The 15,832-nt window shown below is 55.2% G+C and overlaps 2 protein-coding genes and 1 long non-coding RNA gene across 3 annotated transcripts in view; 2 read left to right on the top strand and 1 right to left on the bottom strand.

The window, feature by feature from the left end:
- LOC145529707 (uncharacterized) overlaps window positions 1-15,832 on the bottom strand; it is a 1,704,434-nt gene that overhangs the window by 1,558,660 nt on the left and 129,942 nt on the right. The window contains exons 16-18 of the long non-coding RNA XR_014071296.1: window positions 15,676-15,787; window positions 8,033-8,144; window positions 396-507 (exon numbers count right to left, since the gene is read on the bottom strand). This is a non-coding gene — a long non-coding RNA (uncharacterized LOC145529707). The remainder of the gene's footprint in view (window positions 1-395; window positions 508-8,032; window positions 8,145-15,675; window positions 15,788-15,832) is intronic.
- Window positions 4,188-5,992, top strand: LOC145529600 (uncharacterized). The gene is made up of 3 exons (XM_081550188.1): window positions 4,188-4,377; window positions 4,777-5,089; window positions 5,340-5,992. Exons 1-3 carry the CDS (start codon window positions 4,243-4,245, stop codon window positions 5,966-5,968), a joined length of 1,077 nt encoding a protein of 358 aa, XP_081406314.1. The 5' UTR covers window positions 4,188-4,242; the 3' UTR covers window positions 5,969-5,992.
- LOC145529659 (uncharacterized) lies at window positions 11,880-15,788 on the top strand. The gene is made up of 3 exons (XM_081550258.1): window positions 11,880-12,020; window positions 12,420-12,732; window positions 12,983-15,788. Exons 1-3 carry the CDS (start codon window positions 11,886-11,888, stop codon window positions 13,609-13,611), a joined length of 1,077 nt encoding a protein of 358 aa, XP_081406384.1. The 5' UTR covers window positions 11,880-11,885; the 3' UTR covers window positions 13,612-15,788.

Here is a 15,832-nt window from a genome sequence, read left to right as displayed (position 1 = left end):
CACAGGGACAAGCCACACCAGTGGCCTCCCTGAGCTCAAATGGCCGGATCTGGGGGTTCCGTCTGGGTGCACACCTCCTTGCTGTGGCCAAGTTCCCCCCTTCTCTGAGCACCAGCTTCATCATCCTCTCGAATGAGGACATCGATTGCTACCTTGGCACGTTACTCTCTTCATCCTGTGAAGACTCATTAGGCTTATCCTACAATTACTAGCTGGCCCGAAGAGATATCTCCTGAATCCAGATTAAGCTGGAGTCTCCCAGGCTCATCTGGCATGTCTTCCCTGAAGTCTGCCAAAACCCACACCCTTGCATTTCCAGGGACTCCCCTTAGCCGGCTGGGCAGAAAACCCAGCATGGTTCAAACAAGCTGACAGACAAGCGGGAGAGGACTCACGGGCAGACGGCCTCCGTCAGGTCTCGGGTGGAGCTCTGGGACCACAGCAGCAACGGGCCATCCCAGCCCCTGGGCTCAGCAGCGCCCTCATTCTCAGGCCGGCGGCTCTGCCCTGAGGGGAGCAGGAAGGTCACCAACTGCCGCAGGCGGACCTCAAGCCCCTCCCACTGCTGGAGCCTGACCTCCCCCGGCCCCACCCCTTCCCCTACCCCAGCAGGACGAGAGCTCGTCTTCCCCTGGCTTCCAACGTGAGGCCCGGCCCTGGGCCCCGATTGGGCACTGCCCCAGTCCGGAGCCAATCACAGTGGCCAGGGAGGTGGAACGCACCGATTGGCCAGGGCCAGGTCATGTGACCATGCTCCCCAGGAAACTCAAATATTACCAAGATTCCCTAACAAACCAATGAACAAAATTATCCAGTAAAGGCAAACCGTACTTTTTAATGAGGCCGATGTCACAGAAAAAAAAAAAATGCTTCACAATGAACTGCTCAAGGAAGCTACTAAATAAACTTTCAGAAAAGTTAAGTAGTTTTTTTTTTTTAATAGGGTGACGGAGAGCTATACCTTTCCCATCTATGTGAATTTAGGTTTAAACTAGATTTCCCTTGGCTATTATATACGACAAAAAAAACCCACATCACCCCCTTTCACTCCCCCCACCCCCCAAAAGTGTTTTAGTCTATTGAGTTTTTGTGTCCTCAGTTGTGTCTGATTCACGGCAACTCACGAACTCTACACAGCCAGGCTCTTCCGTCCATGGAATTCAGGGCAATTTTTTTCTGTCACAGTAAATGCCCACCCTGGGTGATCCAAAGGCAAGGGCTCAGAGGCTCCTGAGAGTCTAACTCCTTTCAGCCGAGCACAGAGCTGGCTCCTCACTGGGATGCCTGTGGCCTGGGGCTCCCAGAGGGGAGAGCAGCACTCGCCCCACCGTGTGGTCACTGCTGGAAGTGCAGGCTGCTCCTCACTCCCCCTTGACAGTGTCCCTAAGGGCAGAACAGTGGGAATCTACTCAAGGTGGAAATGCAAACTCCCATGCAACCAAACTTCCCACAAGGTCTCCAAAACCACTCAGGAACAGGGAATTGGAAACTGCAGGGCATGACATGAATGGAGATGGAGACTTGACACCTTACACCGAGTTCACTTCCAGTTATCCCTAGACAAAGTTTCCATGAAAACTTGTCACAAATCTAGAAGAACAATGAGCAGAAACCGGACACGTGCTTTGAGTCTTCACACACAAAACTAAAAGGCAGTCCACAAAACAACCCAGAGAATACAGTGGACTTTGCAAAATCAAAGATATCTACTGTGGGAAAGACCTCATTACAAAAGCAAAAGACAGGTCATACATCGCGAGACGAATGAGTGGAAACACAAAGCTTCTCAAGGATGTGTCTCCAAACAGACAAAGAACACCAACACAACAAGCCTGTGAAAACTAGGGAAAGGTCTGAAGGGACACCAGACTGAGGAAGACACACACAGAGTATCCCGGATGATGTCCAGCACGGAGGGCCTGAAGAAACAACAGTCTAGTTGCACTCCCTCAGGCCTGTGTGACCCTGGATGAGGCCTCTGTTTCCCGGTGGCTCTGAGAGATGGACAGGGAGGAAGGGGAAGAGAAATCACTTGCATTTCTAATACTCACAGCAAAGTCTTCCAATGAGAAGGGAATTATCACCCCCACTGACAATGCCATGCACTGAAGTGATACCCACGAGTCCATCTAACCCAGAAGGGAAGGAAGGACCTGTTCTCACAAAACGGCGAGAGATGGAAGAAGGAAGATCAAGCCCACACCAATCACTGGAAAGAGAAGCTGTGCTCAGGGCTTGAAAGAATTCCTATTGGGAAAATGATGTCACAGCCCCACAAGGCAATCCACAGCTTGGATGCTATTCCTCCCAAAATGCCAATGCATTGTCGCACCGAACAAAGAACTGCAAAAGGGGTTACGGAAACAGAAAAGAGCCTAAATTGTCAATACAATCCGACGAAAAAGCCCTGATACGGACATCCAAGGTTGTGTGAAAGGAAATTAGACGACCAAACTAGGATCCTCAGGAGCGTATCGGAGAAGGCGATGGCGACCCACGCCAGTAATCTTGCCTGGAAAATGCCCTGGACGGAGGAGCCTGGTAGGCTTCAGGCCATGGGGTCGCGCAGAGTCAGACACGACTGAAGTGACTTAGCCGCAGCGGCAGCAGCAGGACAGTATGCTATTGGGAATACAACAACACACACAGATCCAGATCGATGGAATAAAGTTGAGGGTCCAGAAACAAACCCCGGCATCCATGGTCAACTCATCTCTGACACAGAAGGGGAGAATATCCAAATGGGAACAAGAAAGCCTCTTCAATAAATGGCCATGGGAAAACCAGACAGCTACATCTGAAGAACGCTATTGGTTTTGATCTCACACCACCTCAATATCGGGGAAAAACCTCACCCTAAAGACTGATGTCTTGAGATAGCTAGAAAGAAGCGTAGGTCAAAGGCTCCTTAACATCAGAGTCTCCTTGCCATTTGCTGGGCGGAGGTAGAAATGGGTCTCTTCAAGTAAGGGAAAGAGGGAAACGAAGTACACCAATGGGTTTCCATCCAATGGAACCTCTTCACAACAGAGAAGCTAAGCATTCACAGATGCAAAAGATAGGAAACGGAACATGAGAGACTCCTTGCAAGTGGTGTATCTGAGAAGGGGTTCATATGGAAAGAGACGAAGAATGCACAGCACTCAGATTCCAAGAAACACCACCACCACCCTTGACCCTTCCCCCATGACCAACTCCGACCTAAAGCCTTTCTCTCCCTCTAACCCATCCCTAAAACATAACCCTCATCTAATCATATACATGTGCATTCCTAGCATCCATCCATCCACACACGAGAGAGAAAGAGGAAGACACAGACTGAATCGAGAAAGGAAAAGAGAGGGACACAGCCAGAGAGAGACACGGAACCAAAGAGAGGAAAGGAGTCGATGGTCCAGACTTTTCATCAATCTGTCTCGAAGGTAGAAGCAATGACAGCGCCCATCCACCCCAGAAGGGGGAAAAGGACGGAAGGTTTGGAGAGGAAAAGACAAGAACGCAGGGAGCCATTAGAAGCTCAGCCACCCGCAGAAGCCGAGCTGGGACACTTGAACAGAATCTCAATGGAAACAGAGGACCAGAAAGTTGGCTACTCTTTTCTATAAGAGAGGGAGACCTTCGAGTCTTCCTTTCGGGCCTCCAACTTGGATGTGGGGTCTCAAAACAGTCAGGAGGGGCAGTGCCTTTTCCTGGGTACCACGGCGCATCCAGGCCTCGTTCTGCCCCATTCTGTGCTGTGTCAGCCCTGGATGGAGTCTTTCTTTCTGAAGTCTCAGCGCACAAGCTCCACGTGATATCGGCCCCAGGTGGAGAGGCATGGAGCTGCTCGTAGGCCGACAGACCTAGGAAACAGATGGGAGAATGACCCCCACTCTGCAGATGGAGAGACTGGGGAAACCCTGAGGGGCATATGCTTGTCCAGGGCCACACCACTTATGAGAAGAAGGAGCCTGGTCTGAGAGCAGCGGGGTCCTCGGAGCTCAGGCCCTGGCTGCACCCAGGCCTCCCCAGGGCTGTGGGCTGGGCTGTGTGGCTGTCACTGTGCCTGCACATGGCCTAAGGGGGGTGGTCGAGCAGTCAGAAACCCAGAGATTCCCTTGGGAAGTTTTGGGGAAGGGACCTCAGCACGAACCCCAGGAAATGATGTCACCTGCCGGCAACAGAACCCAACAGAACCCGCAACCCGGGTATCCAGGCCTCCAGAGCGGAGAGGAGCCCCCAGCCAGATCTCTTGCTGCCAGGATGTTCTGCTGTTTGCCCCTGCCCAGAGGCCGGGGCCTCAGGAGAGCTCACAGGCAGTGTGCGTGGGCACCCTGTCGACGTTGGCTCAGGGCACCCCCGAGAGGCCTCTGGCCCTCTGCCCGGAGAAACAGAAAGGTAACACGGGGAGCCCCAGGCCGGGCCAGGCCACCTCTCCCATGCCACCCGGAAACACCGGGTCCTTTGACTGTGTGTGTGGATGCGGGTTTCTCGGGGTGTGTCTCCCTCAAGGAAGCCCAGGCGGATGTGGGGTCAGAAGCCTGCGGACAAGTTGTGTCCACACCCCAGGGGAGATCAGGCTGGCTGGGATGGGAACAGTGCGGGCAGGGCCGGCCGCCCAGGCTGACCTCACACCCTCAGGTGGGTCTCTTTCCTCCCGGGTGGGGATCTGAGCAGACACACGTCTCTGACCCTTCTGGGAAGAGAAGTTCGAGCAGGCAGAAGCAGCGGCTCCACTGGCCAGGCCCAGCTCGGAAAACTCCCAGCACGGCTGGCTGACGGTCACTGTCGTTGCAGAGCTTCCCACGTGATGAGGCCGAGGACGGGGACACCCCGTCCACCTCCCGGAGGGAGGGGTCGGAGCACCAACCCCCCGCCCGTGAGGCCCAGTGCAGGCTCCAGGTGAGCGTGCCCACGGAGGCATCAGCCCCACCGGGGGCGAAGCGGAGGCGGGGAAGGCCTGCTGCCGAGACACCGCCCAGGATACACCCGGCGGCCCAGTCTGAGGCTGCCACGGAGCTCAGCACACCCGGCTCCGACCCAGAGTCCCGAGAACCCCGGCCTCTGAGGCAGCAGGAGGACCTGGAGCCCAGCACGCCAGAGCACAGAGGTAAGGACGCTGGGGCTGGTGCACGGGAGTGTGTGGGGAGGGGGTGCTGAGCTACACAGGGACGAGTCCCCGAAAGATGCTGCTGGGCCTGCAGCAAGCGCTGGCCTCACACCCCCACCCCCATCTTGCACACTTCAGTCCCAAAAGACATCCAACCCTGGGTATTCTTTCGGAATCTCTTGGAAGCTTTCTGTCCCGGGATACGCACATGCCAAGGCTGGTCTGTGGGCAAACTTTGCTTCTCCCCCAGCTCTAGCACTGGCCTCCAACTGGAACCAGGCTCCACTTCCCAGACCTGTGCCTACAGAGGTGGTGGCTCCAGGTGCAGGACCCAGGGATCCACCGAGGGCAGATGGAGAACCGAGCCTTGCCCTCGCAGAGACACCAGGCCAGCTGGGTACTGGCCAGCACACCGGGCAGATCGGATTTCCGTGCCTGCAGGACCCCCAGCCCCAGGCACTGATGTCCCACCCCCTCAGCCAGAACCTCCACCTCCACGTGCACCTGTACCTGCTCGGGCTTTGGCAGGAGAACCCGAGGCAGAGGAGGAGTCACCGCCTCGGCAGGGAGAGCCTGCCCTGGCTCCCGCGCAACACCCAGACGCCGACGATGACTCACCCGCCCCTGCAGGAAGAACGAGCCCCCGCTCTGGACAGAGACCCAGAGCCCTTGCCGGAAACACCATGTCCAGGGGAGCGGTCGGCTCTGCAGCCTCCATCCCTGTCTGCTCACCGTGGACGCCGGCAACTCGGTCTGCCCCCAGGGGACATGGAGTTCCTTTCCCCTGAGCTGCTTTGCATTTGGTTTGTTTCCACCTTTCTGGTGATGTTTTACTTTTTGTATGGTTTCGTCTATTTTTGTTGGTTAAGTTGGGATTAGTAAACTTTTTCATCATTGTTGCAATTTGGGACACTGTTGTGTAACTCTGGTGATACTGTGTTACCATCACCACTCTGTAGTTTCAGACCCGTTCGATCTTTATGCCCCACCCGCCAACAAAGCCTGGGTTCAAGGCAAGCAGGCCCTGTTCATCCCTCCCCCCGATCCTGACCACAATTTCATCTTTTCTTTCTGCATTCCTTCCTATATTCTTGGTGTCCCCAATCAATGACTCTCAGTGAGATGACTGAAGGAGTTTTTTTCGGACTCTCCACCTACTGTAAGACTCCATTGGAGAGTTCTCATTTTTATGTCATTTGAACTAGCCTTTGATAGCTGAAAGGACGGTGTACGTCCTTTCAAGATATCATGTGCCAAACGAAGCCCTTTTGGCAAATGCCATCATTATCTCCAGGCAGGCATTGCTGTTTGAAGGGTGACATCTCAGCCAGAAGGCAGAGGCTGAGCTCCTCTTGTTGCACCAGCTCCCAAAAGAAGCCAAGAAAGGGAGCTGGAACAACAAACCACCCCAACGCCCAGGAAAGCGTTCTTCACGACAGAAGGCTAGCAAATGACCCAACAACCTTGTGGCCCAGAACCCCTCTAGAAAAATCACTGTTCCATACAAAAGAGAAACACATGGGAAGTTCCAAGGAGAGGCAATGCCCATGGCCAGTGTACTTTAGAGACGGCCTGACCGCTCCGGGGAAGACACGCACCGACGGAACCCCTTGGGAAACAGCAGTGAGAGTCCTCACCGTCGTAAGGGTTTCCTCTGGGGACAACCTGCCCTGGGCACCACATGAGGGAGCAGACCGGCTTCTCTTCCTCTGCCCCCACACCACTCACTCATGAAGGCAGCTCAGGTGTTCTCATGCCCTGCCTGCCTGCCTGCCTGCCTGGCTCATCCGTGAGCTGTGACCACCTCCAGGGCAGGACTCCACCTTCTCCTCTCTGTGTACCGTGAATCTGCACACAGTGGGCTTTCAGAACCTTAGGAGACTTGAGCCATTCCCACTCGAGCCAGAACCCTCCCCAGGAAGGAAAACAGCTGTGGAGTCATTTTGGCCCCAGCACTGGTTCCCAAACCCTGGCGGCTCCTACAGCCTCTACGGTGTGAAGAGGGAGGTCCCTTTTGACAGAGCTTTCCGGCTGTCAGATCGAAGCTGTTGTTTCACTGTCAGCTGTGTCTCTGCCGTTGCAGCCAGGTGGGCCACGCTGCTCCAAAGGAGCTCACAAGCTGAGTTGCAAGGGAGGTATTGAGAGGACAGGGATGGCTACAACGTGCTGCAAACTAAGTGAGGGTCCCCACAATCCTCAGCAAAGGTCTGTGGTGTGCAAGTGGGGAGTAGAGGGCCCCCAAGTTCCAAAGGAAGGGAGGTACTCGGGAGCTAAAGCCCTTGGCTTCTGTGGTAGCAGCTGCAGATGGCAGCTCGTCCACAGTGCACTTCGAATGAGGTCATATGAGCGGGACTCTGGAAAGGGCTCCGAAATCCAGAGAAAGGGGTCAGGGTATGTGGGAATCCGGCGGGGGTGGGGGGTGGATGAAGGAAGGTGTCCTTCCTCTCTCCAGTGCAATTTGGTTTGGTGAGTCTCAAAGCTACCAGATGGCACTTCCCAAGTCAGGCCCCCGCAGGAATCAGGGTGGGCTGCGTGCCTCGGCCCCTGCCACAGGGACAAGCCACACCAGTGGCCTCCCTGAGCTCAAATGGCCGGATCTGGGGGTTCCGTCTGGGTGCACACCTCCTTGCTGTGGCCAAGTTCCCCCCTTCTCTGAGCACCAGCTTCATCATCCTCTCGAATGAGGACATCGATTGCTACCTTGGCACGTTACTCTCTTCATCCTGTGAAGACTCATTAGGCTTATCCTACAATTACTAGCTGGCCCGAAGAGATATCTCCTGAATCCAGATTAAGCTGGAGTCTCCCAGGCTCATCTGGCATGTCTTCCCTGAAGTCTGCCAAAACCCACACCCTTGCATTTCCAGGGACTCCCCTTAGCCGGCTGGGCAGAAAACCCAGCATGGTTCAAACAAGCTGACAGACAAGCGGGAGAGGACTCACGGGCAGACGGCCTCCGTCAGGTCTCGGGTGGAGCTCTGGGACCACAGCAGCAACGGGCCATCCCAGCCCCTGGGCTCAGCAGCGCCCTCATTCTCAGGCCGGCGGCTCTGCCCTGAGGGGAGCAGGAAGGTCACCAACTGCCGCAGGCGGACCTCAAGCCCCTCCCACTGCTGGAGCCTGACCTCCCCCGGCCCCACCCCTTCCCCTACCCCAGCAGGACGAGAGCTCGTCTTCCCCTGGCTTCCAACGTGAGGCCCGGCCCTGGGCCCCGATTGGGCACTGCCCCAGTCCGGAGCCAATCACAGTGGCCAGGGAGGTGGAACGCACCGATTGGCCAGGGCCAGGTCATGTGACCATGCTCCCCAGGAAACTCAAATATTACCAAGATTCCCTAACAAACCAATGAACAAAATTATCCAGTAAAGGCAAACCGTACTTTTTAATGAGGCCGATGTCACAGAAAAAAAAAAAAAATGCTTCACAATGAACTGCTCAAGGAAGCTACTAAATAAACTTTCAGAAAAGTTAAGTAGTTTTTTTTTTTTTTTTAATAGGGTGACGGAGAGCTATACCTTTCCCATCTATGTGAATTTAGGTTTAAACTAGATTTCCCTTGGCTATTATATACGACAAAAAAACCCCACATCACCCCCTTTCACTCCCCCCACCCCCCAAAAGTGTTTTAGTCTATTGAGTTTTTGTGTCCTCAGTTGTGTCTGATTCACGGCAACTCACGAACTCTACACAGCCAGGCTCTTCCGTCCATGGAATTCAGGGCAATTTTTTTCTGTCACAGTAAATGCCCACCCTGGGTGATCCAAAGGCAAGGGCTCAGAGGCTCCTGAGAGTCTAACTCCTTTCAGCCGAGCACAGAGCTGGCTCCTCACTGGGATGCCTGTGGCCTGGGGCTCCCAGAGGGGAGAGCAGCACTCGCCCCACCGTGTGGTCACTGCTGGAAGTGCAGGCTGCTCCTCACTCCCCCTTGACAGTGTCCCTGAGGGCAGAACAGTGGGAATCTACTCAAGGTGGAAATGCAAACTCCCATGCAACCAAACTTCCCACAAGGTCTCCAAAACCACTCAGGAACAGGGAATTGGAAACTGCAGGGCATGACATGAATGGAGATGGAGACTTGACACCTTACACCGAGTTCACTTCCAGTTATCCCTAGACAAAGTTTCCATGAAAACTTGTCACAAATCTAGAAGAACAATGAGCAGAAACCGGACACGTGCTTTGAGTCTTCACACACAAAACTAAAAGGCAGTCCACAAAACAACCCAGAGAATACAGTGGACTTTGCAAAATCAAAGATATCTACTGTGGGAAAGACCTCATTACAAAAGCAAAAGACAGGTCATACATCGCGAGACGAATGAGTGGAAACACAAAGCTTCTCAAGGATGTGTCTCCAAACAGACAAAGAACACCAACACAACAAGCCTGTGAAAACTAGGGAAAGGTCTGAAGGGACACCAGACTGAGGAAGACACACACAGAGTATCCAGGATGATGTCCAGCACGGAGGGCCTGAAGAAACAACAGTCTAGTTGCACTCCCTCAGGCCTGTGTGACCCTGGATGAGGCCTCTGTTTCCCGGTGGCTCTGAGAGATGGACAGGGAGGAAGGGGAAGAGAAATCACTTGCATTTCTAATACTCACAGCAAAGTCTTCCAATGAGAAGGGAATTATCACCCCCACTGACAATGCCATGCACTGAAGTGATACCCACGAGTCCATCTAACCCAGAAGGGAAGGAAGGACCTGTTCTCACAAAACGGCGAGAGATGGAAGAAGGAAGATCAAGCCCACACCAATCACTGGAAAGAGAAGCTGTGCTCAGGGCTTGAAAGAATTCCTATTGGGAAAATGATGTCACAGCCCCACAAGGCAATCCACAGCTTGGATGCTATTCCTCCCAAAATGCCAATGCATTGTCGCACCGAACAAAGAACTGCAAAAGGGGTTACGGAAACAGAAAAGAGCCTAAATTGTCAATACAATCCGACGAAAAAGCCCCGATACGGACATCCAAGGTTGTGTGAAAGGAAATTAGACGACCAAACTAGGATCCTCAGGAGCGTATCGGAGAAGGCGATGGCGACCCACGCCGGTACTCTTGCCTGGAAAATGCCCTGGACGGAGGAGCCTGGTAGGCTGCAGGCCATGGGGTCGCGCAGAGTCAGACACGACTGAAGTGACTTAGCCGCAGCGGCAGCAGCAGGACAGTATGCTATTGGGAATACAACAACACACACAGATCCAGATCGATGGAATAAAGTTGAGGGTCCAGAAACAAACCCCGGCATCCATGGTCAACTCATCTCTGACACAGAAGGGGAGAATATCCAAATGGGAACAAGAAAGCCTCTTCAATAAATGGCCATGGGAAAACCAGACAGCTACATCTGAAGAACGCTATTGGTTTTGATCTCACACCACCTCAATATCGGGGAAAAACCTCACCCTAAAGACTGATGTCTTGAGATAGCTAGAAAGAAGCGTAGGTCAAAGGCTCCTTAACATCAGAGTCTCCTTGCCATTTGCTGGGCGGAGGTAGAAATGGGTCTCTTCAAGTAAGGGAAAGAGGGAAACGAAGTACACCAATGGGTTTCCATCCAATGGAACCTCTTCACAACAGAGAAGCTAAGCATTCACACATGCAAAAGATAGGAAACGGAACATGAGAGACTCCTTGCAAGTGGTGTATCTGAGAAGGGGTTCATATGGAAAGAGACGAAGAATGCACAGCACTCAGATTCCAAGAAACACCACCACCACCCTTGACCCTTCCCCCATGACCAACTCCGACCTAAAGCCTTTCTCTCCCTCTAACCCATCCCTAAAACATAACCCTCATCTAATCATATACATGTGCATTCCTAGCATCCATCCATCCACACACGAGAGAGAAAGAGGAAGACACAGACTGAATCGAGAAAGGAAAAGAGAGGGACACAGCCAGAGAGAGACACGGAACCAAAGAGAGGAAAGGAGTCGATGGTCCAGACTTTTCATCAATCTGTCTCGAAGGTAGAAGCAATGACAGCGCCCATCCACCCCAGAAGGGGGAAAAGGACGGAAGGTTTGGAGAGGAAAAGACAAGAACGCAGGGAGCCATTAGAAGCTCAGCCACCCGCAGAAGCCGAGCTGGGACACTTGAACAGAATCTCAATGGAAACAGAGGACCAGAAAGTTGGCTACTCTTTTCTATAAGAGAGGGAGACCTTCGAGTCTTCCTTTCGGGCCTCCAACTTGGATGTGGGGTCTCAAAACAGTCAGGAGGGGCAGTGCCTTTTCCTGGGTACCACGGCGCATCCAGGCCTCGTTCTGCCCCATTCTGTGCTGTGTCAGCCCTGGATGGAGTCTTTCTTTCTGAAGTCTCAGCGCACAAGCTCCACGTGATATCGGCCCCAGGTGGAGAGGCATGGAGCTGCTCGTAGGCCGACAGACCTAGGAAACAGATGGGAGAATGACCCCCACTCTGCAGATGGAGAGACTGGGGAAACCCTGAGGGGCATATGCTTGTCCAGGGCCACACCACTTATGAGAAGAAGGAGCCTGGTCTGAGAGCAGCGGGGTCCTCGGAGCTCAGGCCCTGGCTGCACCCAGGCCTCCCCAGGGCTGTGGGCTGGGCTGTGTGGCTGTCACTGTGCCTGCACATGGCCTAAGGGGGGTGGTCGAGCAGTCAGAAACCCAGAGATTCCCTTGGGAAGTTTTGGGGAAGGGACCTCAGCACGAACCCCAGGAAATGATGTCACCTGCCGGCAACAGAACCCAACAGAACCCGCAACCCGGGTATCCAGGCCTCCAGAGCGGAGAGGAGCCCCCAGCCAGATCACTTGCTGCCAGGATGTTCTGCTGTTTGCCCCTGCCCAGAGGCCGGGGCCTCAGGAGAGCTCACAGGCAGTGTGCGTGGGCACCCTGTCGACGTTGGCTCAGGGCACCCCCGAGAGGCCTCTGGCCCTCTGCCCGGAGAAACAGAAAGGTAACACGGGGAGCCCCAGGCCGGGCCAGGCCACCTCTCCCATGCCACCCGGAAACACCGGGTCCTTTGCCTGTGTGTGTGGATGCGGGTTTCTCGGGGTGTGTCTCCCTCAAGGAAGCCCAGGCGGATGTGGGGTCAGAAGCCTGCGGACAAGTTGTGTCCACACCCCAGGGGAGATCAGGCTGGCTGGGATGGGAACAGTGCGGGCAGGGCCGGCCGCCCAGGCTGACCTCACACCCTCAGGTGGGTCTCTTTCCTCCCGGGTGGGGATCTGAGCAGACACACGTCTCTGACCCTTCTGGGAAGAGAAGTTCGAGCAGGCAGAAGCAGCGGCTCCACTGGCCAGGCCCAGCTCGGAAAACTCCCAGCACGGCTGGCTGACGGTCACTGTCGTTGCAGAGCTTCCCACGTGATGAGGCCGAGGACGGGGACACCCCGTCCACCTCCCGGAGGGAGGGGTCGGAGCACCAACCCCCCGCCCGTGAGGCCCAGTGCAGGCTCCAGGTGAGCGTGCCCACGGAGGCATCAGCCCCACCGGGGGCGAAGCGGAGGCGGGGAAGGCCTGCTGCCGAGACACCGCCCAGGATACACCCGGCGGCCCAGTCTGAGGCTGCCACGGAGCTCAGCACACCCGGCTCCGACCCAGAGTCCCGAGAACCCCGGCCTCTGAGGCAGCAGGAGGACCTGGAGCCCAGCACGCCAGAGCACAGAGGTAAGGACGCTGGGGCTGGTGCACGGGAGTGTGTGGGGAGGGGGTGCTGAGCTACACAGGGACGAGTCCCCGAAAGATGCTGCTGGGCCTGCAGCAAGCGCTGGCCTCACACCCCCACCCCCATCTTGCACACTTCAGTCCCAAAAGACATCCAACCCTGGGTATTCTTTCGGAATCTCTTGGAAGCTTTCTGTCCCGGGATACGCACATGCCAAGGCTGGTCTGTGGGCAAACTTTGCTTCTCCCCCAGCTCTAGCACTGGCCTCCAACTGGAACCAGGCTCCACTTCCCAGACCTGTGCCTACAGAGGTGGTGGCTCCAGGTGCAGGACCCAGGGATCCACCGAGGGCAGATGGAGAACCGAGCCTTGCCCTCGCAGAGACACCAGGCCAGCTGGGTACTGGCCAGCACACCGGGCAGATCGGATTTCCGTGCCTGCAGGACCCCCAGCCCCAGGCACTGATGTCCCACCCCCTCAGCCAGAACCTCCACCTCCACGTGCACCTGTACCTGCTCGGGCTTTGGCAGGAGAACCCGAGGCAGAGGAGGAGTCACCGCCTCGGCAGGGAGAGCCTGCCCTGGCTCCCGCGCAACACCCAGACGCCGACGATGACTCACCCGCCCCTGCAGGAAGAACGAGCCCCCGCTCTGGACAGAGACCCAGAGCCCTTGCCGGAAACACCATGTCCAGGGGAGCGGTCGGCTCTGCAGCCTCCATCCCTGTCTGCTCACCGTGGACGCCGGCAACTCGGTCTGCCCCCAGGGGACATGGAGTTCCTTTCCCCTGAGCTGCTTTGCATTTGGTTTGTTTCCACCTTTCTGGTGATGTTTTACTTTTTGTATGGTTTCGTCTATTTTTGTTGGTTAAGTTGGTATTAGTAAACTTTTTCATCATTGTTGCAATTTGGGACACTGTTGTGTAACTCTGGTGATACTGTGTTACCATCACCACTCTGTAGTTTCAGACCCGTTCGATCTTTATGCCCCACCCGCCAACAAAGCCTGGGTTCAAGGCAAGCAGGCCCTGTTCATCCCTCCCCCCGATCCTGACCACAATTTCATCTTTTCTTTCTGCATTCCTTCCTATATTCTTGGTGTCCCCAATCAATGACTCTCAGTGAGATGACTGAAGGAGTTTTTTTCGGACTCTCCACCTACTGTAAGACTCCATTGGAGAGTTCTCATTTTTATGTCATTTGAACTAGCCTTTGATAGCTGAAAGGACGGTGTACGTCCTTTCAAGATATCATGTGCCAAACGAAGCCCTTTTGGCAAATGCCATCATTATCTCCAGGCAGGCATTGCTGTTTGAAGGGTGACATCTCAGCCAGAAGGCAGAGGCTGAGCTCCTCTTGTTGCACCAGCTCCCAAAAGAAGCCAAGAAAGGGAGCTGGAACAACAAACCACCCCAACGCCCAGGAAAGCGTTCTTCACGACAGAAGGCTAGCAAATGACCCAACAACCTTGTGGCCCAGAACCCCTCTAGAAAAATCACTGTTCCATACAAAAGAGAAACACATGGGAAGTTCCAAGGAGAGGCAATGCCCATGGCCAGTGTACTTTAGAGACGGCCTGACCGCTCCGGGGAAGACACGCACCGACGGAACCCCTTGGGAAACAGCAGTGAGAGTCCTCACCGTCGTAAGGGTTTCCTCTGGGGACAACCTGCCCTGGGCACCACATGAGGGAGCAGACCGGCTTCTCTTCCTCTGCCCCCACACCACTCACTCATGAAGGCAGCTCAGGTGTTCTCATGCCCTGCCTGCCTGCCTGCCTGCCTGGCTCATCCGTGAGCTGTGACCACCTCCAGGGCAGGACTCCACCTTCTCCTCTCTGTGTACCGTGAATCTGCACACAGTGGGCTTTCAGAACCTTAGGAGACTTGAGCCATTCCCACTCGAGCCAGAACCCTCCCCAGGAAGGAAAACAGCTGTGGAGTCATTTTGGCCCCAGCACTGGTTCCCAAACCCTGGCGGCTCCTACAGCCTCTACGGTGTGAAGAGGGAGGTCCCTTTTGACAGAGCTTTCCGGCTGTCAGATCGAAGCTGTTGTTTCACTGTCAGCTGTGTCTCTGCCGTTGCAGCCAGGTGGGCCACGCTGCTCCAAAGGAGCTCACAAGCTGAGTTGCAAGGGAGGTATTGAGAGGACAGGGATGGCTACAACGTGCTGCAAACTGAGTGAGGGTCCCCACAATCCTCAGCAAAGGTCTGTGGTGTGCAAGTGGGGAGTAGAGGGCCCCCAAGTTCCAAAGGAAGGGAGGTACTCGGGAGATAAAGCCCTTGGCTGCTGTGGTAGCAGCTGCAGATGGCAGCTCGTCCACAGTGCACTTCGAATGAGGTCATATGAGCGGGACTCTGGAAATGGCTCCGAAATCCAGAGAAAGGGGTCAGGGTATGTGGGAATCCGGCGGGGGTGGGGGGTGGATGAAGGAAGGTGTCCTTCCTCTCTCCAGTGCAATTTGGTTTGGTGAGTCTCAAAGCTACCAGATGGCACTTCCCAAGTCAGGCCCCCGCAGGAATCAGGGTGGGCTGCGTGCCTCGGCCCCTGCCACAGGGACAAGCCACACCAGTGGCCTCCCTGAGCTCAAATGGCCGGATCTGGGGGTTCCGTCTGGGTGCACACCTCCTTGCTGTGGCCAAGTTCCCCCCTTCTCTGAGCACCAGCTTCATCATCCTCTCGAATGAGGACATCGATTGCTACCTTGGCACGTTACTCTCTTCATCCTGTGAAGACTCATTAGGCTTATCCTACAATTACTAGCTGGCCCGAAGAGATATCTCCTGAATCCAGATTAAGCTGGAGTCTCCCAGGCTCATCTGGCATGTCTTCCCTGAAGTCTGCCAAAACCCACACCCTTGCATTTCCAGGGACTCCCCTTAGCCGGCTGGGCAGAAAACCCAGCATGGTTCAAACAAGCTGACAGACAAGCGGGAGAGGACTCACGGGCAGACGGCCTCCGTCAGGTCTCGGGTGGAGCTCTGGGACCACAGCAGCAACGGGCCATCCCAGCCCCTGGGCTCAGCAGCGCCCTCATTCTCAGGCCGGCGGCTCTGCCCTGAGGGGAGCAGGAAGGTCACCAACTGCCGCAGGCGGACCTCAA

Source organism: Giraffa tippelskirchi, chromosome 12, assembly GCF_054371585.1.
Source record: "Giraffa tippelskirchi isolate mGirTip1 chromosome 12, T2T-mGirTip1v1.2.pri, whole genome shotgun sequence".
In the NCBI taxonomy this organism is placed as follows: domain Eukaryota; kingdom Metazoa; phylum Chordata; class Mammalia; order Artiodactyla; family Giraffidae; genus Giraffa; species Giraffa tippelskirchi.
The sequence above is the reverse complement of the archived record's forward strand: the minus strand, read 5'-3'. Positions and strand labels throughout refer to the sequence as shown.

Bases quoted from the DNA above. Each gene is read 5' to 3' on its own strand.
- LOC145529600 (XM_081550188.1), top strand. From the start codon at position 4,243: ATGTTCTGCTGTTTGCCCCTGCCCAGAGGCCGGGGCCTCAGGAGAGCT. The intron at 4,378-4,776 runs GTAACACGGGGA...CTGTCGTTGCAG, and splicing joins CTGCCCGGAGAAACAGAAAG to AGCTTCCCACGTGATGAGGC. The intron at 5,090-5,339 runs GTAAGGACGCTG...CTTCTCCCCCAG, and splicing joins CAGCACGCCAGAGCACAGAG to CTCTAGCACTGGCCTCCAAC.
- LOC145529659 (XM_081550258.1), top strand. From the start codon at position 11,886: ATGTTCTGCTGTTTGCCCCTGCCCAGAGGCCGGGGCCTCAGGAGAGCT. The intron at 12,021-12,419 runs GTAACACGGGGA...CTGTCGTTGCAG, and splicing joins CTGCCCGGAGAAACAGAAAG to AGCTTCCCACGTGATGAGGC. The intron at 12,733-12,982 runs GTAAGGACGCTG...CTTCTCCCCCAG, and splicing joins CAGCACGCCAGAGCACAGAG to CTCTAGCACTGGCCTCCAAC.